The sequence below is a fragment of the Gavialis gangeticus genome, unplaced genomic scaffold (assembly GCF_001723915.1).
Source record: "Gavialis gangeticus isolate Ggan-Ray unplaced genomic scaffold, GavGan_comp1, whole genome shotgun sequence".
Taxonomy (NCBI): Eukaryota; Metazoa; Chordata; order Crocodylia; family Gavialidae; genus Gavialis; species Gavialis gangeticus.
Genome location: NW_017729031.1, coordinates 88,024,549 through 88,051,454, shown reverse-complemented (window position 1 = coordinate 88,051,454; position 26,906 = coordinate 88,024,549). Strand labels below are relative to the sequence as shown.

General features: G+C 40.8%; 1 protein-coding gene across 1 annotated transcript in view; it reads right to left on the bottom strand.

The window, feature by feature from the left end:
- Positions 1-483: 483 nt before the first annotated feature.
- IQCA1 (IQ motif containing with AAA domain 1) overlaps positions 484-26,906 on the bottom strand; it is a 228,767-nt gene continuing 202,344 nt past the window's right edge. Inside the window, exons 16-20 of the mRNA XM_019523351.1 lie at positions 26,852-26,872; positions 17,618-17,704; positions 11,396-11,573; positions 7,216-7,454; positions 484-1,096 (exon numbers count right to left, since the gene is read on the bottom strand). Of these exons, the coding sequence (XP_019378896.1) occupies positions 959-1,096; positions 7,216-7,454; positions 11,396-11,573; positions 17,618-17,704; positions 26,852-26,872 (663 nt within the window). The 3' untranslated portion in view covers positions 484-958. The remainder of the gene's footprint in view (positions 1,097-7,215; positions 7,455-11,395; positions 11,574-17,617; positions 17,705-26,851; positions 26,873-26,906) is intronic.

Sequence of the window (26,906 nt, the reverse complement as noted above, 5' to 3'; positions counted from 1 at the left end):
CATTCAGATGCATGAATTTTTGTACATGTGGTACTTGTGGACAGACAAGGTGGTCCTCATATGAAAAGAAATGCTTTGTGACTAATGGCAATGATCTTTGGGTAGATGTGATATCTTTTATTAGACCAACTGAGTAGTTGGAAAAAAAGTTCTTTGCAAGCATTTGGGCACAAGCACCCTTCCTCAGGCATAGGAAGCCTCTGCTGTTTTGAGGTCCCCAAGGAATGAACAATAGCAGAGGCTCCCTATGCCTGAAGAAAGGTGCTTGTGCCCAAAACCTTGCAAAGTCATTTTTTTCCAATGACTCAGTTTATCTAATAAAAGATATCACATCTACCCAAAGAACCTTGCCTCCCTATGTCCTTAGACCAACATGGCTACAACCAAAAACTCTGTAACTAATGTTGCTCAGTCTGAGAGTAGGCTGCATTAAGAGCCTTGTAATAGCCCCTGGTCAGACAAAGTTTAGAGATGGAGCTCTTACAGTTTCAACTGTTTTATTGGGAATTATAATCTATTAGACACACAAGTATGTAAAGGGGTTAGTTTTAGAAAGTATACAGTTTGTTAAAATAATTGAAGAACTTTAATGTGACATCAATTTTTAAACAGAATTCCTCATGGAAATAAATGAGGAGTTTTGACTAAATATTGATGGACTGATAGAGTTTTAAGTAATTAAAAAAACAAAACCAAAAACCTTAACCTGTTAAAATTAGTGATACTTGAGAAATTCAGTGGTCATTAACTCTTTATCCTGAGAGTTAAAAGTCACACTGGCGTGTTATTTCATACTGCAACTTTTTTTCTGGAACACTTTTAGAAATAAATTATTCGGTGAAGTCACACACATACTTGGGACTTGCTTTCACCTCTTTTCTCTTTTTAACCTCCTCCTTAGAAACATGGATTGGTGACATTTGTCGATGTGTTTCTTGAGGAGTTCTCATCTAGGAAATCACTTCTTCTTTTTTCCTTTCTTTTTTCCTTTATCCTTTCCTTTATCCTTTCCTTTTCCTTTTGCCTTTCCTGGTTCCTCACCTTCCATTAGTGCTTTGGCTCGTGCTTTTCCCAAGGGTGTCTTGGCATACCAAGCCTGGATAACAAAAAATAAAGCATGCGACCATTTAATGTATTTTTTCCTGTACAATGGAGTATTTCTTACAGAATCTTAAAATCCTGCTTGGCTTGTGGAGAAGCAGAAAAGAAATCCTTAGATCTCCCAAGAACACTGTTGTAACAAGTGTAGCAACTGTCTGCTTGAAGGGTCCCTCATTAACATGAATACATAGCTGTGCCATTTGTGTTGCTATAGTTATGGGAATGTTAGAACTTCTATGATCAACCCTATTTCCAGGGGTGCATAGTGCTTGTCAAAACTCCCTCTGGTCTGAAACTTGGCATTATAAGGAGTATAATTTTTGGTTGTTCTACAGATCTGTTCATTTGCTTTTAATTTCACTGGGAGAGTAAAAAAAAATCATTAAAAAGCTGTTTATTGGTTTCAGATGCTTGTTCATAGTCCTGTGACTTGTAAATGGCTTTGTTTTAGTTGCTTTGCAAATTTGCCAGGCTCTTGGGCTGTAATGTTAGCAAGGCCTCACTAAGCTCTGTTAAAATAATTTAAATGGTTGAGTTGGGGATGTTCTAAAATTGGTGATGTGGATTAAATGGCCTTTTCCCAAATGGTACTCACAATATCGAAGGCTGTACTAGGGACCAAAATGTTACTAGATATTGTTGTCCATAATAAGGTGCTTTTATTTTTGCAAAGACTGGCCATTCCCATCTTTCACATTACACCAGGAATGAATTTGCCTCTCTCCCCTTCAATCGGAAAGAGCTGTATTTTGATGTCTCTGTTTGTTTTTCACTTTAAAACCTCCACCAAAGCACTTATCTCTCTTGTCTTGCACTCTGGTCTTTTTTCGAATTACATCTGCACCTTCTTCATCCCTGTTCTTTCCTCATCAATTGCACACCAACTGTCCACACGGCTCTCTTCCCATCTGTTGTAACTCAAGTACTGCCTGTAAGCATAGAGTAGCTTCCTGCAAGTTGTGCTTGATATGGCTGCTAAAAGAAGCTCGTTTTGTCTCACTTCCCAGTATGGGACAGGAACAAGCAGTAGGGAAAACTATCAAGACCCTCTGGCTGTGAGAAGTAAGGCCAGTGAATTTGAGGAATTGCTGCTCTTAGCTACTCTCTCTTTCCCAGCCACAGAGCATACTACTCATCTCCCAGGGAACTCGCTGCTCCCAAAGGTGTTCATCTGATCAGAACCTGTAGGGCCTTATGGATTAGAATGGCTTAAAAAGGTAAATGAAATCTAGCATGTGCAAAATGTCCAAGCAGATGCTCAACAGGTACGACTGATTCTGGCCTAGCATCCCTGGTATACAGGAAATATCATTGTCCAAACATGCTTATCTGATTTCATCTTCTTAACTTCATCTTGTACTAATTCAGGACTTATCCAAACCTAGATGAGCTGAATAATTAGATTCTGCCATACCTTGTGGGCATGCAGTGCACATACATTGGGAAGTACTTGAATACCTTTGAGAGAATGAAAGCAACATCTTAAAAACCTTGAGCTCTTGAAACCCGCAGAATTTCTGAAAAGTAATGAAACAATGTGGCAGGTTCCACAGCCCCCTCTATGCATTGGCAACAAAGGCCTTGCTTTATCTGATTTGTAATGTCTGGTTCACTTTTCACGACCTTTTCTGTATTTCCAATTAATTAAATTATTTTAAACTGTGTGTAGCATGATACCTTCTCCAGAAATTCTTTGAACAGGTGGAAATGCTTCATGAAATTATTGACAGCGTCATCATAGCAAGAATAAAAAAAGATTAGATATTCTTATGAACAACAATATCCAGAGTTAGGGTAACAGTGTATCAGGGATTGAAACACTCCAGTATTGGGACATAAGATAATAAATAACTGCCTGGAGCTAGGAAAAACTATGTATGGAGTATGCTATTTCAGAGCTATTTCAGTAAGGGCTTTCTTGTACCCTTTTCTGACAGATCTTGAAATGGCCACTGTCAGAGGCAGCATGCTGGACTGGTTGGTTATAGCTACCCATATGTCTCTGTTTTAGATATTTGTGGGTGCATCTACATGTCCAATTAGTGTGGCTGAATAAACTCTGGTGCAGTATGTGCCAGAGTTTATTGCTCCTGGGCTCACATGTGCACCCAGGACCACAGCATGTTGAGCTGTTGGGGTGGTGCCGGAGGCAACCCAAGCAGGGTGTGGGGCCCGGGGCAAATCAGCCCATGCAGGGCATTGCTCCCACTCCGATCCCGTGGGCCATGGATCCGAAGAAGCTGCCACTGCCATTGGTGACAGTGGTGGTGGCAGCTGGGGGGGAGGGATGACTGACCAGCTCCACGCTGCTGCTGCTCCTGCTCCGCTGGGCTCCACAGGGCCCCCCAAAGCATGGGGCCCAGAGCAGTTGCCTTGATTTTGCCCCACTTAGGGATGGCCCTGGGCGGCGCAGCCCTGGCTGGCAGAGGGAGAGCCTAACAGTCTGGGGCTGCTCCACCCTGCTCAAAGTGCTGCAGAAGGACTGGTTGGGGCATGAGGGCACCACAGTGTGGGGCTAGCTGGCAGGCAGCCCCTGCACTGTAGCACACTTGTGTCCCAGCCAGCCCCAGTTGCTATCTATGTGTGCACTGCAGTGCACTAAACAGCTCCAGCCTAGGAGAGTACTTGTGTTGGGCAGTTCTATTCTACAGTGGCATTAGTTTACTCTGGCCTAATAGTGATGCATGTGTAGATGGTGACACTTTACAGTGGAGCCAGTAGGTCAACTCCACAGTAAAGCGCACATGTAGATGCCCCCTGTGTTTACATATTTAAAGCAGGCATTTTGAGAAAATTGATTTTAAGAAATCATATTATGATAAAGTTTGCGTTCTTCATATTCGTTTTGGGAACAGTGGCAGAATAATAAAGGTCAAATGAGATGAGTATTCAGAGTGAATTGAAATAAAAGATTTTTCACAGTACTAATCCTCCTTTTGAATACTGCTCTAAGTTTTAGCCATTTCACTTAAAAAAGGACAAAGCAAAGCAACAAAGAAGGTCCAGCAAAGAGCAGTGAAAATGATTAGAAGCTATGGGGAAATGGACCTCATATGCAAAGAGATTAAAAGACGTGACTTAATTAACATTGAAGGCTTTCTTGACAATTCTTTCCACTAACCCATAATACCAGGATTACGGCTAAAGTATGTGACATTTAATGGAAACAAATGTTAAAACTGATAAAAGGATATATATTTTAAGGAAGTAATTAAAGCAAGTAAGTAACCGCCACAGGATGTTGAAGAAACTATATTTTAGTGAGCTTCAGAATTGAGTTTTATCATTGTACTTTCTGTTGTACAAAGCATGTATACTTATGCTAACAGGATTAATGTTTGCCATTTTACCAGTTCAATTAAGTTACAACAAAGACCAGGCCTCACACTACAAGGTACAAGTGGATTACTACCTGAAGTTGAGAATTATGATTTTCTTTCTATGTTATAACACTCAGCTATTGTTACCTGAGGCGAGATGCTTAACTGGATGACAAGTGTGATCAAATCACACAAATGTTGGCTATGTTCAGTGTGGCAGAGCACCTTTTGGGGTGCTCACCACTTCAGGGCTCTCACAGGCTCCGAGGGGAGCCTGCTTTGGAGCAGCAGCTGGGAAAACCTTCCCCTGGTACCATTTAAAGGGGAAGATGTGTTGCAGGGCACTGTGGGTGGGTCAGGTGACACTGGAGGTAGTTGGGGGCCAGGCACAGCTGAGGGCACCTGAGCCCACTGGGGAGCGAAGCCTCGTGGCCCCAAGTGAGGTGGCGGTGTAGAGCCCCAGTGAGGGGGGCAGAAATGAGGACCCCAGTGAGGGGGTAGCCCTGAGTGAAGGGGGTGGTGTGGAGTCCTGAATGAAGGTGGGGGCAGAACATAGCACACTGACATGTTGCTCCAGGGGGGAGTGAGAGTCCCCTGTGAGACCCTGGAGCACTAGTCATGGTGCCGGGTAGGAACGCCCTGGTGAGGGGTAGCCCCAGTGGGGGGTGGAAAGAACCAGAAGGAGGAGTGCCCAGTGTGTCTACATGTAGCGAGTTGCCCCCAGAAGGGGCCAGAGTAAGCTTAGGCCTGGTCGGGGAATTGGCTAGCTACTACCCCGGTGATGGTCGTGGGAGAGGCCAAAAAGATGGTACATCTGCCACCCAAGGGATGGACTAGCTAAGCCTATGACCTAAGCAGCTTGCTTCAAGAGGGAGCAAGGCAGAATAAGTTGCCAACAGATGAAAGAGACCCTGTGAGAGAGGGTGGAGTGTGTGAGGTCTGAGTGAGAGGTGGGCGGTATGAGTGTGCAAGAGACTGAAGCCTGACAGCGTGGCCTAAGCTTGCTCCGGCTGTAGGCTGGGAGCATGTTGTCATCTGGATGCCATCTGCGAGGCATGGGCTGCAGTGTAGGGAAGGTGCGGGGGATGCCCAAAGGCAAGTGGGACAACTAGCAGTCTGGCTAATTGGGGAGCCCCACTCCACCACATTCAGAAAACCAAATGTTTCTGAATGGAGTTGGGAATATATTCATCAGGAGGTGGGGGAGTACATGCACCAGGATGATTTTAACACTAAGACACAAAGGTCTAGACAGATTCCGTATCTCATCTGAGCTATCTCTCTGATGATGAGTGACTCATTTTTGTGTGTTCAGATTGCTAGAAACTGTGTGCTTTTTGTTGCTAGAGGAATAAAGAATAATCACATTAGGGTTCTAAATTAATATTTAAAATAAACAGTTGAACCAAATCCCCTTCAGACTATCGAGAGAGATTTTTCTTTTTTTTCTGCAGCACCAGATAAGCTCTATGCCAGGTACAGACATTACACTTTTACAGGTATAAGTGACTGGAAACCAATCTATACCCATAACAGAACAGAAGTTCGGCACACAAAACCAGTCTATACCCATAACAGAAGTTCAGCGCACATAGATTGGTTCAACAGTGGTGGAACCCAGTCTAAGATTTGCACCCCCCACTAAAGGATGAATGTGTTTTCTGTTCGCTAGTTCTCTAAACTATGCAGCTTACAGAAAATTACATACCTTAGATCAGTTCTGCCATGGGCTTTTTGAAAGTTTGTACCTAGCCCTAGTGCTCTGCTGTGGGCTGTAGCAGAAATACCCTATCTTGCAAAGTGCTTGATGACTGGAATCTGAGCTAGCTAGTTTAAAATTGGCTTTAGTATTTCTACTGCAGTCACTATTGTGACTTCAGTATGGACACATGTGTTTTGGTAAACTATCGCTGCCAAGAAAGCAGAAAGTAACTCAGTGGGTGCATCTACACATGTAGTTTATGTGCAGATATAAACTCAGGTAAATTTTGTGCTGGAGTCAGCTGGTCCTCAGCACAGTATCTGCACGTATACCCAGAACTGCAGCACTTTGAGCTGAGGTGGAGCAGCCCCAGGCTGCAGGGGACCCTGAGGTTCAGCCCCAGGCTCTGGGTGACAGCATCTAGGCTAGCTGGAGCACGACGGTACTAAAGTGTGGGGCTAGGTGGCAGGCAGCCCCCACACTCTAGCACTCCCATGCCCCAGCCAGCTCTGTCACTGTCTACACATGTTTTGGTGGAGTAAATTACTCTGCTGTAGGATAGCAGTGTCCCTGACGGTACTATTTTATGGCGGAGTTAATTAATTTACTGTGCCCTAATATCGGTGCATGTGTAGACCGTGACACTTTACTGTAGAGCTAATTAGTCAACTCCACTGTAAAGCACATGTGTAGATGCACTGAGTGAAAGAAGACTTAATCCCTGTGTAACTATATAATCCTGGTCTACAGAAAGAGAATCCTGTTGCAAAATGTTGCAAGTGATCCATGTGTACTTGATGTGTATGAAGGGCGGGGTCTGTGTACCCTTCAAATTCATTTACTTTGTGAAATTTTCTGGTGCAGAAATATTTTTCTTCCTCAGTAGACTAAGTAAGAAAAACAACCATTTTTCAGAGAATGTTCTTGCTTTCCTTCTCCCACCCCTCCTCTGAAAATAGTAGAAAGTATTCATTAATAAATAGAAAGAGTTTTTGAAGAGACAAAGCCGAATTCTCTCTATTATCAAGCAAAAACCTCAAATGTGCTTGGATGACAACATGGAAAGAAACATTGTTAACATGTTAATTTCACCTTGAACATATCTTCTTCCTCTTTGTACACTGGGTCCTGCCTGGCCAGGGCACCCATGAGCTCAACAGCTGTTAGTGGTTTTTTGTTCAACTGCCTGATGCGTCTTTCAGTGAGGACAGTTTGCGCTGCATAGATAATGTGTCCCTGGGTGAAACCATCAGACATTTTTGCCAGGCAACTAATGGTTGGTGATTTGGACAGAGAGCCTCCGTTCTGCAGAATGATGTGTTTCCATAAGACTTCATCACCAACAGGAGAGGAAAGAGAAACCCAAAAACATGCATTAAAGAACAAGAGAACCGGTATAGATGCCTTGACTAATCACATTGGCTATGGACAGAAATTACACAAAAGTATAAGTGAACAGAAACTGATTTTTAAATCTGTAACACAACAGAAGTTCAGTTCACATAAGTTGCTCTCAAAATGGCCAAAACTGGGTTAAGATAAACCTGCATATATCAGCCTTAGTTTAAATCTGTTTATCGAACCTCTTTCCCATCTCCCCTCCAGATTCATGTTAACTCAGTCCCCCAGCATCCCAGGATGTTTTGCAAGCTCCCCCACTTGCAGGGTGGGCGGGCTATCCTTAGCCTAAGCTATCTATTCCAGCTGAGCAAGGAGGTGTGCTTTAGTGCTGCCTGGCTTCTGGCCTGGGCTACTGCAGGCATGTGGCTGCATTTCCGGAATCAAAAGTGAATGTCTGTTCACTTGCTTATTAGTTAAATCTGCATAGCTTAGATTAACCGGCAATGATTGAACTGATTCAGCCTTGGCTTTTTGAGTATCTATACTTAGCCTTTGAGCTTCAAGTTGTGGGAGAGAAAAGAAAACCATGAACTATCAGAATCGGCAAAATCTGATCTGATTTGTGAGCGTAGGCACACTGTACACATGGAACAATATAGCTTATATATAGGTTATAACATGGATACATGCGGTAGTTTGATTGTTTTTCAGAGGTGCTGAGTAGTAAAGTCAGTTTAGTTGTAAGACTTGCTACTTTGATTAGATGTCTAAGGCTGTTACTAGTAGCATAACTGGGGGATTGGGGAGATGCAGAAATAGCTAGCACTGTGGTGGAAGCCAGTGCTACCTTGTGAGTCATGGATGCCCCTGTCATGGAAATGTCCTTCTACACATGTGGCCCTGATTCTCAAAGACTGGCGCATTTAAAAAGATGCAAGTTTTTGGGGACAGCACTTATGTTTATATATTCTAAAGTGGATTTATCTCGCATCTGTCTTCTAACTTGTGCCCACTTTTGTTGTTTGGAAAGTACTTAGTACTCGGGGCCTATCACAGGTGGGGCCAGGAGGGCCATTTGGCCTGGGCCTCTCATTCTTGGAGGGCCTCAAATTTAGACTTCTGACATTATCTCCAAATGAGGTTATACATACAGACTCAGAGATACACTGACAGGATTGCAAGAAGAAGATGTTCATCATACAACTTTAAACTTGTCCCATTACTGGGCCACACCACTTGTAGTGCACTATGAATTAATATTTTTTAATATACCGGGAGCTTCAAAAAATGGAAGTGGCCTGGGCCTCTCTCGACCTCTGAGAGGGCCTGTTAGTACTTTATGGATGCAACAGAAAATAAGACTGGCAAGAATTACTTATTTGTAGCTTCATCCTTTGTAAATGAATGCATGCGTCTCAAAGACATGCTGATTAAAATCTTTATCATGCATCCCATGCATTTCTTATATTCTTATGTATCTCTACAATCTTTTCTAATATTTTCCCTCATCTGAAAAATTATGAGATTGAAATTATTCCTTAATATGATAGTTTAGTTTGTCATCTGAGTAATTGGGGTTTGAAGACACAGTGCATGATGACATGCAAAGGAGAAAGTTAAAATCAGAGGACTGTTGCTGCATCTAGTAATAGTCTTCATGTAACAGAGATAATCTGCTTTCCCTGTTCTTCTATTGTTATGTATATGTTATGGACTTATACTCATTGACAGCTTTGTATCACATTTTTCATTCTGGCAAACGGTGATCTCCAACTTGATTTATAACTAAGCTCAATAACTATTGGCTAAATCACTGATTCATAATAGAGAAATTGATGCATAAAGCAGTCGAACATTTATTTTGTATGTCAGGGCTGTGTAGTGCGGGGGCCCTCTTTTGAGGTGATGATTTTAGATGGAGTAAAATCTTTGTTTGCTAATATTGAAGATTTAATAAACTGTGGTAGGAACTCTCCTTTTGATTTCCAAATTCACGATGAATAAAACCCATAAAATAGTCGGCCAGTCCTGCTGGTTTAGATGTGTGTGGGGTTTTGTTTTTTCTTCCTTTTCAGTTTCCAAGCCATGCCCTCCCTCACTCTCCTAACTTAAGAGAAGCTTTCTGTTGTTAATGTGTTAGGTGTCCAGAATATTGCAACACATTATAGCTCTGCATAGAGTCCATGTCCCCTCTGTTCTACAAAAAATATAGTGTAGGATGGAATTACAAGACACTCTCTTCTTAATACAGATAAAATCTGTATTTGCCTGTATGTTCACTGGAAAGGCAGCATCAAACTGTTTTGACTAGTTTTGTCAATGCTGGACTTCACAGGACCATAGAACAATTTAGTAATACACTAAACATAGACTGTAATGCTGCTATTTTATTTAGGGCACGATCATTGTGTAAATGCGTGCCTTGATCTAATTGTAATTGCAGCACAGCTTGGAATGAGGAGGTTTATCTTAATTCTGTTTTCCATTGGGACTAGAGATGAAAGTGATGGCGTAAGTGTAAAGAAGGACTGTTGTAGCAGTTGTAATCAACTCAGAGGTTCATGATTATTTCTTTGGGCTGAGGGTCTTGATCCAGTATCTTGGTGTGTATTTTTGTTTTGTTTTGTTTTTCCCAATTCCAATCCAACACAGTACATCTTTCCAGGCAAAGGGAACTTACTGACAAATTAAGTTGTTCCTGGTTTTTGAACTTCAACTCAGTTATCCATATTAGTTTAATGGCTTCTGTGGCTATGAAAAACACTGGACTCTTATGAACCGTGGGAAAGTGATTTCCAAAGCTAAAAAACTCACCACTTGGAGTGCCTTGTCACCCCAATTCTCTCTCTTTTAAATGAGGAATTCATTACAATGAGTGATGTCTCAACTGCTGACTTCCATTTAATGGTATCAAAGGGGGAAAGGTCTTTTTCATGGGTGGTGGTGGTGGGGTTTTACTGGCAGTTTGCTTTAGTGCTAGTCACATCTTTGAGATGGCTTTTATGAAAGTCTGCTTGCCACATATGACTCTGGTTTGCATTTTGAACTCTGTCCACAAAACTGATAGCCACAGTGCAGAAATGTGCACATCTATATTAATAACTAGAACCTGTTAAGCTTTCAAGAAACCAGAACTCCAGGCAAATCATTGTTAAAACTTATATTCTATTTCACTCCTGCAGGAAGGAGGTTGGCCAGACGGCAGAAATGCATTAACTGAATACAGAGTGTAAATCTTAACTGTAAATATTTTCCGGCATCTGTCAAGTTTGCCTTGGAAGCTTAGACTTTGAGCCAATTTTTTCTCGTGCATCTCTGACTTCAGTGGCAGAATTTAGCCTTCTTTTTTAAAAAAATGCAAGACAATAAAAATAACTAACAATGTGAATTAATGGTAGTTATGAAGCACCTGTCAATCACAGCAAAGATGTCAGATTTGACAGGCTGGATATATAAAATCTTGAGGTTTTGTAATTTTTTGGTGATCTGTAAACACAAAAAAGACTTTGATAGTGATAAAACACAACCTTCTAAAAATGTTTTTTTTTTTTATAATCGAAAAAACAGCTAGAAATAAGAGCAATTCAGATTTCACTTCCTGCTAAAAAAAACCCTGTTAGAAATAAAAATGAACACCCAGATGAGTTCTCTTCATTCATACAGATAAAAATAATAGTCCAGGTTCAAAATTCAAGGTAGCTTAAACATAAATACATAAAATGAAGGATGGTCACAGCAGAACAAAGATTTTTTTTCTCCTTTATTTTTGTGACACTGTGATTTTTAAGTGATCTGTGACTGTGCTAACTGAAATCTCAGGTGCCAAGCTGCACAGAGTGTGTTAATTGAATTGAACACAGCATGTTGTGATGATAAAGGATTTGGATAGCGGTCAGTAGTAAAATGCTATATAGTAACTTAATATACTTGCCAAATCTTGAAGCATAGTCTGGCCTGGGGATCAGTATGATTTTTTTATACACTTTGCAGAAAGGTCTGAGGTCAGCATCAAAGGGTCGGGTGGTGGTCCCCACAATCAGAACTCTGTCCTCTGCTTTCAAACTTTTTAGAATTTTGGGGAGATTCTTCTTCAAACGCTTAGGCTCCATCTTCGACAGCATGCATATAAATATAGGGAACAATGAAATGTTAGCACTGATACCTCAGTTAAACGGATGAAGTAACTCTGGTTGAGGAAAACAACTAAAGGGCTCAGTATGCTTTGCATCTCTGAAAAGCAAAGGCACATTTACATTTAATGTAAACAGAGTAGATGCTTATCAAAAATCGAACTTATTGGGCCTTTGTCTCCTGGACTTTTCAAGGTGAAGCAGCACTTGATTTGTATTATGGAGCTATGGTTTTGGCTGTTAGTATTACCCTGTTCTAGCTGCTTGCACTGACTTATGGGAAAGCAGGAAGGAAGGAAGCCTGTTCAAAGGAAAAGGTCCCGTCTTTGGCCTGTGGATGAATATCACATGGAGCTGTGCGGACTTGGCAAGCTGCAACAGCAAGTAAACTTGTTAGGCTTTATCATCTTGTTTGTGCTGCTTGCACAGGTTGGAGATACAGCTTTACAAACAGGTAACTGTATTTTCCATGATGGAAATATGCATATCCTCAAACTCTGCCCTGATTTTACCTTAGCGAGACTCAGAATTTATAACCTGAAATACCTGGCTGCATAAACTCAGTACTTGCTTACCTCAAGTTGTTTGCAATCAGATTTTTATTATAAACCTTACACCAACTTGCAGGGAAAGCAGAATGTTCTGCAGAACTTCTTATTGTTTAGGAATTTATTGTGATGTTCATCCAAATACTGCTAAAACACTAAAATCAAGTTGCTGAGGTGTTACTGTATCATTACAATTTATAAGAAGATATATGTAGGTAAAGTCACAAAATAACTGAAGCAAAAGGTGGGGCCAAATTTCCAAGAATCTAAGTGACCTTGAGAGGCAGAGTCTCATTTTTTCAGAAGTCATTTGGGAGGGCAATCTGGATTTTGCCAATATCCAAAATTTGGGCAACAAAATGTTTAAAAATGAGGTACCTGGCTGTAGCGGGGTGATTCAAGGAAGAGAGGGTTACATCCCTAGGCTTCTAATCAAGCATCTTTGAAGGAGGGGATGATTACAGGTAGCCAATTTAGAAATGCTAAGTACTGGGATGTGTCTGAACTCTTGCCCCTTTTAGAGCTTAAGTGCCTGTATCTGGGCTACACATTAGGTCAGGGGTGCCAGAGAATGGCATGTGAAGGCAATGTGCTTTCACATGCACCTTAGGGTGGATGGTGGGGTAGGGGCCAGGGCTGTGCTGCCACAACAAGGATCAAGCCCCTCGAGGCTCCCCTGCCATCTGCCCCCTGGTATGCTAGCATCTTATAAGTTAAGGTTGCAGCTGTTTTCAGCACTTTGCCAAAAAATGTTGCCGACCCCTGTGTTTGGACATTTCCATAGATTTCATAGACATTAGGGCTGGAAGGGACCTTGGAAGATCAAGTCCAGCCCCCCACCCAAAGGGCAGGAAGTCAGCTGGGGTCATAGGATCCCAGCAAGATAAGCATCCAATTTGCTTTTGAAGGTGTTCAATGTAGGTGCTTGAACCACCTCCGATGGCAGGCTGTTCCAGACCTTGGGGGCTCGGACAGTAAAGAAATTCTTCCTTATTCCCATCCACTTGGGTCCCAGTGTGGGGTCTTCTGAAGGTGGGTGCCTATCTGAGCAGGATGTATGTGTTAGCAGCATCTGTCTTTTGTATAAAAACCTAGTAGTTACAGTATTTGCCAAGGAAGTGTGCGGAATCTAGATTATGGATCCCCTCAGCCTGGGAAAGGATTCAAATCCACATATTCCTTCTCCCAGGAGAATGCCCTTATAAACATCAGGCAATGGAATAGTCTGGGTGAAGGCACTCTTCATTCCTGCTCTTGAAGTATGGCCACTGGGCAGCCATGAATGCAAAAGTCATGGGAACAGAAGGAGAGGAAGTAGAAGAAGATCTGGTTCTCTTAGTGTTTAGGGTACTTGGCTAGTCCTTTCAGGACTTCTTTTTGCAACTTACATTCCTAAGTGTCAACTAAGTCCTGTTCAAGGATCTACTTTACCGCAGCCAGGCAGGCATTTAAGTGCCAAAATTGTCTAGGCTCTTTAAAAATTGGAATCTGAGTTGCTTTTCACATTTTACTGCATACCAAGCAGCAACATTTTACTGTATACCAACCATGGAATGGTCTCTTCAATATAAAGTATCTCAGTTTCAGTATTATATAGTTTATGCCACGTTAATCTACATCACATCCTTGTCAGACAATAAGTTATTTGCAGCTCTTCGTAATAGTAACCATAATGCCCACCTAAGAGGAGAAAGTGGGAAGTCAGGGAAACACCCCAAACTCAAGGGCCAGAGAATTCCCCAACTTTTCTAGCTTATTTTGTAAAAAAAATAATAATAATAAAAAAAAATAAAAAATAAAAAATACATGTACCCTAAGACTGTGCAAAGCTTTGGTCCCTGATTCGATTCAGCGGAGATTTGGCCCGATTCAGTGGCCGAATCTCTGAATCGGAATCGAATTGGGAGACCCTTTAATCTCTCCAAATCAATCCAGAGATTTGGACATAGACACACCTTTAAATGTTTTTTCTACATATCTTTAGGTACCAGGTAGCTTGTGAATGCTGAGATGCTAGGGCAGATGGAGCGTCCCACAGCAGCATGGTGGGGTCCCCAGTGTGCTAAGCAGCAGACCTGGAAGTAGACCAGAAGCACTTCTGGTCCACCTCCAGGTCCACTGGGGAGCATGCTGGGGGGCTCCCCTGTCTCAGCGACTGGTGCCTCCTGGGCCTGGGGGTGTGGCACCCGGGGTCCCCCACAGCCAATTGTTGAGCCAGGGGGATTTGGAGGGGCAGTGCATTTCCCCAGTGGACCCAGAAGTGGACCAGAAGTACTTCCGGTCCACTTTCAGGTTTGCCACCAAGCATGCAGGGGGGCCCCACACACCCATGGGGGATGCTCCATCTGCCCCAGCATTCATGAGCTGTGCCTGGTACTTCAAGGTATGTAGACAAAACATTTAAAGCTGTATCTATGTCCGAATCACTGATTCTCCAAATCGACATTGAATCTTCAGATTCGGATTCGGCCGAATTGAATTGGGGACAGCGATTCGAATCACTGAATTGAATCACTGTCCTGGATTTGGGATGAACCTGAATCAAATACAGCCTGCTTTGTACACCCCTATTGTACTCTCCCTCTCTTCCTAGGTTGTTTTTCAAAGATATGTTGAGCATCTGTTTCTTAGATTGCTGACTGATTAGTAAGCATTAATAAGCACTGACATGTTGGTGGATACCACAGCTTGGAGGACTAAGAATAAGGCCTTTGAACCCCAAGCTTCCAAGTTTTTAGCTTTGCTACTGACATCTTAGGTGCCCTTTAGTAAGTAATTTTATTTCATTGGTCTATCCATATAAGACTGTCACTGAAAGAACTTCAGAAAAGAAGCATGAGTTAGTAAATTTGTTCTGTTAATGAGGATTGGCCCTAGGTGCATTAAAATGGGCTTGTGCTTAGCTAAAGATACAGAGTGTCTATCACTAATACATAGGGACCTACCAAATTTGCAATTTCATGGATTCCACAAAATCAGCAGCAGTCCTTAGCATGCTGTGGCAGCTAGGTGGGAGGAAAAAGGGAGAGGGTTCCTGCTCAAAGGGCTGTGAGCAAGATGGCTGCCATCCCCTGACACCTCACCACTGACTGGCTGTGAGGCCTACCTGTCATGTAGTGCTGCCCATCTCTACCAACTGGTGGTGACGGGTAGGGCTGCATCATGGGCAGTCTTTGCAGCTAATCAGTGGGTGCGGGGCAGGGCAACGTGACAGGCAACCCCTGCAGCCACTCGGTGGTGAGGGGCAGGGCCAATGGGCTCCTTTAACTAATCAGAGACATGGGAGTCCTATTGCACCCCACCTGCAAAATGGCTGCCCAGGCCTGCCTTCTACCTGTGAAATGGAGGGGCAGCCTCTATGAATTAGGTAGGTCCCTACTAATATAGCCATATGGGTTGATGCTTGATTACTTTTTAGAGGTGTTGGAATGTTAATGTTAAATTGTTTTGAAGATAAAAACTTCTACATCAGTGAGATAATTATTATTATGATTGCATTCAGTGGGTTTAGAAATTAACACCTCACTGAAATAAGTGGTAGAGGTTAAAGATACCACTTGGTTCACAGGCAAGCAGTACATCCCCTCCACTGGGAAGACTGTTTGTAATAGGAAATATCAAACAATTAAATTCTCACCTGCTATTTCCCCTGGGACTCATGCTAAGTCCTAATTTGTCAATTACATCTTGAGCAATCAGCTTTGTGACGGATGATATTTTATATATTTCTACTGACAGAGTTGGTTACAGTAAATGCTTATTCTGTAGACATCTTATTCTTAAAATTTAAACAACTGTACCTGTGCCAAAAACGGTCTAAATTTTCTCTTCCTGTTGGGTGTATTGTGAAGGTGACCCTTTTTTGTGCCAAAAGACAGTTGGTGATTATTTCTTGTCAAATATCCTCGGCAACTGGGTTACCATAACAAATGTGTACTTTACTGTCTGGCTCTCAACTGTGGGAAGATAGTAAAATGCTGATCTGGCCAAAGGGACAATGAAGGCCAGTTATATAATGGGCCTTTAAAAAATTAAGGTAATTTATTAATGAAACCTAAGCCACAATGGCAAAATTGTTTCTGGTTGCAAGACTGCCTTTCACTGAATTCATATCTATTTGGGGGCAGAATTTAGCTCACATTCTCCAACAGCTTTACTGCTTCTCCATATTTCTTGACTCCATTTTCCTTATGCTGTTACTTCTTTTCTTTTGGGCCTTTCTTACTGAGCCCTGAACTGGATAACTGTTAGTGTTAAAAGGAAGAATAGATACCTTTATCTGGTTCAGATTATTGTATGTAGCTCATGCTGTGTATATAGGAAAATGAGCTTGGCTGGTGAGCCTGTCCACTGCCTCCAAAAGGACTGGTGATTTTCTGCTAAATATTAATGCATCTGCACACAATTATGCAAGTGCCTCTAGTGCAGCATTTCTTTTTGAAGTTGTATAATGGCCAGAAGCTTTCCTTTGATCACAAACATAACTGAAAAGTGGACAATGACAAATACTCCAGGCAGTATTTGACCTACAATCTTATTTTCAATAGTAGCTACTATCAAGATTTGAGACTAAGGAAATTATTTGCTTTCAGTATAGTATGTCAACCACCAGAGGGCATCAATTGCTACATACATAGGTCATGCAATAAGCAATCTAAACAGTTTTCAAATGATAGGCTAATCTAACACAATTAGTATTTCAACAGTTTCCTAATATTATTACTTTTATGTCCAGGTAAAAATGGAGCCATTTTAACTTTAAAGACAGACTTTCTAGCTGACATGGGACTGTCAGGATTAAATATATCTGCAGACCTGCTGCAAACTAAGTGAATTTAATCTGAATATCCCATCTAACAGATTTTTTGCTGTTGTATAAATTGCTTAGGAAGGAGCATTGTTCTTATCTACAAATCTTTGACATTTCTTTCTGGTGGGAAGTTGCTAATGATGGGAAGGAAAGGAAGTAATTGAACAGTACTCCCAGGTGGCAAAGAAATCTGTAAACTTAACTGTTTAACACGTGTTCTTTGTTTTTTACAGTGGGAATTTGTCCTCGCTACGTTATTGTTGACCCTAATTAGGCCCAGTTTCTAAAATTAATAAAGCTGAACCACTTGAGTTTATTTTAATTCCTAGTTTCTTGCTTCATATTTTTAAATTCTCCCAGATTTGTTTTCCTTCTTTTATTCAGCATTATTTCTGTTGCACTTCCATCAGCACTGAGCAGTGACTGGATTACTTTTAGATAAGGCTGGTATAAGTGTGCAGAGAGATGTGACTTTTAAAGCCTGTGAGAGGTCACCAGAATGTCTTTAAAAAAGTTAGTGAGACAAGCTATTATATAGTGAGCATTGGCAGGTCTGGTCATACTGGTACATGTTAAGCTAGGAAATGTACCTGTTCTCTTTTTGTCAGTTCTAATATAGCATGTGAAATTATTATAGGCACTGGAATCAAACAGGAGCATTTCACCTCTTTTTCAGCCTTCGGCACTTTTTTGTAAAACGTTTTTTCTGTGTCTCCAATCCACACGACTGAAGGCTGCAGTTGCTTAGCCACCTGAAAGAATATGGTAGAGGAAATTTGTGAAGTTGATTAAAATGCTTAATATGTCAAATCTGGGTGTCTCAAACTAAGTTCTAAAATTCATGGTTAGGCTGTTACACAAATGTAGTTTGACTTTTTTTTCTTTTCTTCCCAGAACTGCTGAGCACTTGCAATTACCATTGCTTTACTGACAAATTAGGCCACTTCTATTTAGGAGCCTACTGTTATGGACTCAGCCCATGTTCAAAAAATTTTGGCTAACATGTTTACTACACATCTCCCAACTCCAATTTGATCTTGAATTAACAGGTAACATGGTTTTATTTTGGCAACAGAAGGTCTGTGTTCCAGAGTTGCATAATACGTTTAAGCAAAATAGGCTGATATAAAATGACCATGTGCACAAGGCATTGCAGATTTAGGAGCTTAACATAAGAAATAAAACACAATATATGAAGTTTTTGGAGGCGCTTATTAAAGTCTTTACTAGCTCAAAATGTGGATGCACTATACTACTGGTTCACAGCAGGATGGCAGCAACACTACAGATTTTTACACATCTGCACGCTGTCTATTGCTATAGTAACACCATTGGTTTCGAAATTTTGCTGCCAAATATTAATCACATTTTTAGTTGCTATCATCATAGCTATGCTAGTTTGCCCAGTGACAAAAGAACTGGTTGTATGAATAAATTGTACCACACACCAATTAAATATAGTTACATTTTTCCATTCTGCATTTTCCAGCTGAAGCTCTTGCTACTGAAAAGAAGCATATAAATATTATAGGTTGTATGTATCATAATGCTTGATTAACAACCATTCTAGGATTCTCAGTCAGTGAAAGAAGAATTACGTGAAATAAACATTCTTTTCAAAGTACGTTAGCCTGGTTGGATCATTAAGAACAGTAGGGAAAATGTGATAGGTTAAAGTGCATTTTGTAACTCGAGTTTGTCTTCAACGGTGTTGATAAATAGAGAGGGACTAATGCTATTTTGTTAAACAATACTTCTGTTGAGATTATCTAACAATTGTGAAATATGACAAGTGGTATCCCTGAATTCATTACTAATTAAAGGAATAGGAAGCTTCTTCACTCACTTTGGAAAGTGTAAAATAAGTGCTATTATTGAAGAAGATTCATGATGAAAATATTGGAAAACTGTAAGTTGCAAAATTTCTCACAGGCAGATATCCTGTGTCTATCTATCCATATATAAAGGAAAAGAGAGGAAAAGTCATCAAGTTGCATAAGGAATAAATAACTTGGTTCAAAGAAATAAAATTGCACAAGAAGAATATTTAACCTATAAGACAAAATGACCTTAAATAAACTAGCTGATATTTTCATAGGCATATTTTGGGCACCCCACAACTTAAACACTGTAGGGATGTATTGAGATGGTACTCTTGAAAACATAGTCTCTATTCTATTGTAATAGCATAGCCAATTTAGAGATGCAGGGCTCTTCTATTGAGCCACCTTCATACCAAATATTTGATTCCTGCATTGCTGAATAATACTAGTTAGGTAGATTGTTAGCTCTATGAAAGGCCGGTCTGAGGTAGACAAGTCATGGAGGGAGGAAAAAAAAATCCTAGGTCTAGCCAAGCTTGCAGAAGAAAATTTAGGCTGAAATTTAAGTAGTCTTATTGTATGTTACCTACAAAACTAAATCTCCTTAAAGGGATACGTTTGGGCAATATCAAGCTTGTATACAATCTATTCAGAGATATGTGGGAATCCTATGTGCTTGTTTGAATATAGCATAAAATCCATAGCAAACGGAACAACTAACCAGCCTGCAGTCATGAATTACTTTATATTAGTTGCAGAGGGAGTTTGTGCTTTGAATTGTAAGAGAACACAGGGACTGTACTCTCCATACTTCCCTGGAAAGGCAGCCAGGGAAGATATGGGCAGTGGGATTTAACAGAGGGACTGTGCTAGCCTGAGGTCAAGTGTCTCCTCCTTGTCCCCCATTTGAGGCTAGGGTTAATTGCTACAATTTAGATTTCTATTTATGGTCATATGCTTGGAGGAATTGTAAGTATGCACTGAATGGAGAGTAATTTTTCTGCTGGTATTTTTATTTTACACGGTAAGCTGGTCTGTCTTAAGTCTGGTTAGAAGTCCAGTCTTCCCAATTGTTATAGAAAAATATATGCTCTGTACCCCTTATTAGAAGGTACAGAGCATATGAAGCATGTCTAATAGTACTCTGAAGGTTAAAATATGGGGGATAATGATGGCAGTTGCTTAACTGAGAGATGGCGATGGGGCCAGCAGCTGTGGACACTGCCTTTGCGGGGGCATAAGGGCACAGAAATAGCTGCAATCAGTGCTGGTTGGTCATGATACTGTGATTGGCACCATGGCAGCCAGAGCTGCCCCATACATGGAGCTGTGCTACCTTGCTTCAGAAGGATGGGGATTTACCCAAAGTGTTTGGCAAACAGTGAAACACCCATTACCATGAGTGGGCAGAATTAGGCCAATGCTGGATTCTTCTGGAAATCCCACCGTAAGTGTGGTATGTTTTATATTTACATGTCCGCATAATTCATATACAAAACCCCATTTTGAGACGTTCTCTGGTATCACATAATTTCCTCGGTTATCCTACTATGGCCTTTCTTGAGGCAAAGAATGCTGGATGCAACTTCCCCTGGTTCCCCCTTGGTTTTGTCCCTTCACTGAAGATGTTGGAGAGATGAGGAGCATTTGTCTCTTCCACTCACGATTTTAGTGGATTGCTTCTGCAGTACCATCAAACTTCAAAAACAGAATGAATGAGACCCATACCTGTTGCAGCACATTGTTTGCTAGCAAGACAATAGTGCCACCTTTTTATTTTCAATAACATTTAACACTATTCTTTCTTTTGGCATCCCCATTACTTTCTCTTCTCATCTATTTCTCTGCTGCCAAAATTAACTGGAAAAAACAGAGCAGAAAGTGGGTTCACTCACCGACTCTTGAGTGAAGCAGATACTTAAATGATTTCTGCTTGCCAAATCACAGCACTGATTTTTATGAACAGACCAATGTATGTGGAGTTTGCTGGTTTCATGTTATACACTGGTGATTTTGATTCAACACACTGCTTTTGTGCTGATTTTTTAAAAAAAAGAAATCAGACACCCATAATCCACTGGTATCTAATTTAAATTGTTGGCAGATATGAAGCAGACTGTATATCCCCATGAAACTGCTTCATTTGAATTATCCATGGGTAGTTTGAATCCATGGCTAATTAAATGCACTTTAAGTAATTAATCTGTAATTGAAATTTTATTAGCATTGCTGAATTCAACAATTTGTTGGAGTCACCAGCAGATGGCTCCTTAACCCTTCTAATACTGCATTAATGTAGCAACAGCATTTGGTAAAAACAGATGCCTATTGTTGTTTTAGCTACTAATCTGATACAGGTTTGAGAACAAATGTTCTTTCCTGTAACTCTTGCTCCCTGAATCCACTCACATTAATAAAAGGTGCATAAATTCTGCATGTGTTTAAACCTTCATTTTTTTTCATGACAAGCCTTTGTACAAAATGCCTTACCTGGGTTATCTTGCACTACTGTATTAAACAGAATATAAAGCAACAATTCTGGTGATTTTTTTTTTGTCTCTGAATTTCTTATAAATTACATCCACTGTGATTCTGCTCAGGGGTTCTCTTGTATTTAAAAAATACTGTCACAACATGTTGGAAGGGGGTGGACATCTTAAAGCTATTGTTTCAGCTAAGCTTTAGATTTGATGCTCCCTAGCTTCAAGTAGTATGATATCTGTAAAAATGTACACTAACATTTTCAAACTTGCATCTCAGTGTATAGTCCCCCAAATAAATGGCCTGATTTTCATAGTTGGGCAAATGGCAGTTTCCCCAAGCTTGAAGATTTCAGCTTTAATTAAATAGACAGGTTCTGCAGAAGTTGATGAATCACTAAAAATTAGATCAGTCTATCCACTGATTATTATAAATTATACAGCTGCCCCTATTTGAGATGATGAGCCTACATAAAGCAATACTGGATTAAAACTGATGAAAATCGGAAACGAATATTTGATCAGAAAAACATGAGGCTGGATAGGGCAATTATTTAATTTTTATGCTGATAATTCAGGAAGCTTAAAATAGAGTTCCTTTACCAGGCATTTTAAAAAATAAACAATATTGTGAGCATATAGAGTGTAATGATTAAAATTCTTGAAAAGGATAAGTTATATTGTGCTTTAACTTTGGGGGAAAAACACAAGATAAAGTTGACTTCTTTAAAAAAAACAAATTACTCAAATACAAGATGAGGGTGTTTTTCTTACATTCACATACAAGGAAACCTCATTAAATACACTGTCTATCATAAAATTGCTTCCAAAAGCAGCACGTGCTCAGTAATGGAACCCAACTATGAAGCTGATTAAATTCAGCCAATACTAAGCATGATTTTAAAACACAAGGCCCATATTGCATAAACATGCTCATAGAGGCGTGTGTGTCCATGTCCCTGTCCCTTAAAAAAACAGCAGTTGCTCCCCAAGGAAGGAATGAGGACTGGGCCTAGATGTACTGCAATACTAGGCTGACACTCAGAGAGGCTGAAGCAAGCTCCAATACCCTCTGTGGGTGCCCGAAATGCTAATTAAAAAAAAATAAAATAAAATTTGTTTCCAAGGGGCAAGCTTTTCTGGATTAAGTTCCAAATTTTGACTAAGACGAGCTCAATTGTTCCAGTCTGTGTGGTCCTACCACAAGCAAATAGCCTACCGCCCAGACTCATCAGTCTGGGGCTTCTGATCCTCCCAAATCCATGCATCCTATGTGCAAGCCCTGAGCCCAGGGGCCTTGCCAAAAAATGTTGAAAGGAACCTGCTGGGGGTTTGGCCCGGGTGTGTATTCCCTTCACAGGGAACTGACACCAGGCCTGGAGGGACTGCAATACTAGGTTAGCACTGGGAGGGCCAAAAGCAGCCCTGACACCATCCCCTTGTGCCAAAAGTGCTTGATCTTAGCCAAAAGGCCCAGATTTATTTATTTTTAAATTTTTAATGTTCCATGCCAAATCAGCTAAAACAATTCCAAATCTGAGAGTCATTCAAGAACCACATGTGGCCCTACTACCAGCAAACATCCTCCATCCTCTCCTGGGGCTTCAGATGCTTCCAAATTCTTTGGCAGGCATCCTGTGTGTAGACCCGAGCCTGGAAGCTTAGGGTTCAGATGCCCCCAAGTTTGACTTGCCCTCAGCCATATGGAAAGCTAGAGAGGAGTCTCTTATTTCCATAAAGTTGGCATATAGCTGAGATTCTTCCACTGGAAGCAGCCAGTAGGAAGCTAACTATGAGGGTCTCATAGGGAATCCTGGCTACAAGCAGACAAAGGTACAACCCTCTACGATACAGTACCATTTTAATTGCCTCAGTCAGGGTATTTCCACTGCCACCATCATGGTCATGGTATTTCCCCAGATCATGGTGTCTCCCCTGCCAGGTAAGTTTACTGAAGTATAGATTAATACAGCCCATCTTAACACAATATATGGCAGTGCCCATTGCATTCAGCCCCACTCAGCACTCTCTTTCAAGTCATGGTGAGCCACTACATTGAACACATTTTGATTTCTTCTTTACTCCCATAGATGAACTATGACTCTGTTTCCCATTTCCAATTATTTCTGTTCCTTCACCAGCCTTAGATGTTGGGAAAACATCACCAAATGGGGCCACAAGCAGTTCACTCAGAATCTCTGTTGCCCCCTCTCTCAACCTGTTGCATATGATTAGTGTGGTCCTACCTTCCATGAGGTAGAGCTGGACAGGATTGTTCTGCACCTCATCTCCATATACGTTTTTGTAGGATTCCTTGACAAAAAACACCCACTTCTGGTCATGAATGGTGGCTAATTAGCACATGGATCCTTTGTGGGGTGGTACTTGGAGTACATACACATAGTGAGCAGTGCTAAGCTGTGGGGTCACCGCCATTTGAAATACAATCTTCTAACAGTGAAGCTGTTTGAAATACAGTGCAGTAAATTTCAACTTTAGGGTGCATTGTTCTGTATATCTGACTGTGTGATATACTTTGAGTTGCTATACACACAACTCCCACGTTGGTATTTCCTCCTTGGTATTACTTTCCCCACCCCTTTAGCCTGGCTAGGATTGTGTTAGTTGCCCTTTTCCATCCATATGCTATTTGCATTCTTGTCTATTGGTGTTGACTCTTCTGCCAAGGTTGTTAGGTGCAGTGTGACTATATTTGTGACTTAACCTGGTTGCTGCCCTATAATATTGATGCGATGCCAGTTTTTGTCATTTTGCTGCCTCACAACTTTTGCTTATAAATTGCTTGCTTTTTTTCGCTTCCATTACAGACTCATGCCTATTTTCTTGCTCTTTTCTGGGCTTGCTGTTTATCATTTCTATGATGCCTTCTTCACTTTGTCAGGCAGACCAGGCTCTTATTTCTCCCTTGCAAAACTGTGTATATAAGATGCAACTTTGAAGTTATACTCATGCGCGTTAATGGGAATAACGGAGGGCCAATTCCTCAACTAGTAAAAGTTGGCAGGGCTGCCTTGTCTTTAGTCTGGCTCAGTGCATGGAAAATATTCCACTGTATTCTGGTTTACACTTGAAGGATCAGATTTTTTTTCAGGGCTACTCAGGCACAGTCAAATATCAGATGAAGGACCTTCCTTTTTGCTCGAAACATTGCTACCGCTTCACTATATGACTTTTCTCTGCCATTTAAAGAGTACACAGGAGCTTAGTCTTTGACATTCACAATGCCTTTTAGTACCCTTGCTATTGAATATTTAATTTCTCATGCATTTTTGTGGAGAGGCAGAGTGAAATCTCTGTTTTCCTGCAAAGGTAATTTAAGTCAATTCTTCTGTATGACATTCAAGAGTGACTGCTTTGAATAACATCAGTCTCTCTCTCTCTCTCTCTCTCTCTCTCTCTCTCTCTCTCTCTGGCAGAGCTGGTATACATCTTGTAATAGACCCCCACCCAGAAATAATGATCTGAAAAGTATTTGCATTTTTTCATCTGACACAAATTTAAAATCTATTTTTTTCCAGTGTTATTTCTTTCTTTAGGGTGTCTCCCAAGAAATGACTGTCATCTGCCACCAGCAGTTGTGGATAAAAAGTATCCCAGTGGTTTTTTTTTGTGATCTAGAGATTAGCAGAGTTGTACAAACTCCTTTGTTTGTAGAAGTGATTGGTAATTATGAGTTCTAGGTTACTGCACCTTCATCATAGAGCACCATACATTCAGAGAAAGTAAATCTCATGGATTAATAGTGATTACATGGATTGCATAATAACATGAAAAATAATTACTGTTATGTTTCCTGTTATTTACTTAGTTATACGTTCAAGCGCCTAATTTTGTTTGACTAACTATATGAGAATTTTTTATAAATGCTTCTTATGCCACTCTCACTAGGGGGAAAAAAGTGCTGATGTGTGTAAAATTTATCACTGAAACTATCTGCTACTGAGACCTGTGAATCTTTCAGTAATCAGCTACACGGACAAGGATCAATTTAATGAGGCACACTGTGTGTCAGGCAGCTAGACACAGAGCTGTGAATATATATACCATGTGTGCTGCTGTTTTCTGGCTTTTCTCATGTCAGATGTTTATACCATACATGTAACTACTATATCCTTGTAACAAATCAGATATAGTGGGATCTTTAATCAGCATTGTGAAGACACTTCTGATGGAAAAAAATAAGTTCCCTGCTTATTGATTAGGAATTCATTAAGCGGGGCTTGTTTCTCCTACATACAGTCTTGTTGTGAAGACTCAGAAGAGAGGTACAAGTTGAAGAGCATGCCAGACTACTTAAGGATGAAGCAGGATGGTGATGTTCTCAGTGAATGAGAAAGGAAGTATCTTAGAAAGCTTGGAGTGACAGGAAATTAGGAACTTTATTTTAGCCACATGGATCTGGTGGTGACTACTAGTTATCCCTAAGGGGATGTCAAAAACGCAAGACAATATTTTAGTTTGGACAGAGGAAGACAGGTCTGGAGTATGGAGGTAGATCTGTGAGTCATCAGCACAGAGATGGTAGTCAAATTTGCATTTGTGAGATTACACAAGAGGAGAGGAGAGGAGGATCAAGAACAGAGCCTGGTGGGAGCTTCACAGAAAGGTGAAGAGTGTGGGGGGAAGGGACCCTCTGAAAGACATGCTGAAGAAGCAGGAGGAGAGGAGAGGCAGCAAAAAATGAAGTCACAGAAGCCAAGGAAGGACAAGATTCAAAATGTGAAAATGTGGTCAAGGGTTGAAAGCAGGTGACAGGCCAAGGCTAATGAAGGTGGATATTGGTTCTGAGATCTAAGCAAAAAGAACTCGCTCATTTGGCAGAAGCATTTGCAGCGGAGTGTAAGGGGTGGAAGCCAGACTGAAGAAAAACTGAAGACTGGCTGTAAACAGTATGTTGCTTAGGAAAAGGGGTAGTGGTTAGAGAGCCAGAGAGAGAGAGAAATAGGAGCAAGGGAGATTTTATGCATCCATATTGATGTAGTAGTCCAATGTGTGGTTACAAAGCAGTTGGTCCAATAAAGAAATCCTTTTCTTTTGAGTTTTTGTTAATGTAATTCTAAAGTAAGACGTTCTCTCTCAGAAGGATAGTTTTTAGATAATCAGACAGCTTTTGCAGTGACTGTTCTGTGCAACAAATATATATAACCAATAGCAGCCAGCATTATTTGACTAAATATTGTTTGTCAAACATTCCTGATTAACGTAAACATGTACATGGAACAGACTCTTATTTTACGTAATGCTTTTCATATTCAAGGTAATGCAAGATTGTTCAAATAGTGCTGCAGACAAATGTTACATGAAGTGATTTCCCACAGGGCAGTAAATCCTCCACAGTGGTGAACACAATGGCTGTTCACAAATTGTTTTAAAGAAGTTTGAAAGCAATAAAGGAATCTCAAATATGTGCTGACACTTGTTTGACCTTGGCCAGTTCCACCACTGTATTGAGCTGAGTACCTGAAGAAAATTAAAATTTATTTAAAAGAGATTATGCGCTGATCTGACAGGAATCTTAGAAAAAGACATCACAAAGAAACCCACAGTAAGATAGGGCTGTTAAAAAGCATAGTACCTTAAACACCATGTTGAGCAGTACATGCCAGGAATGACTTCACTCAAGTCGATAG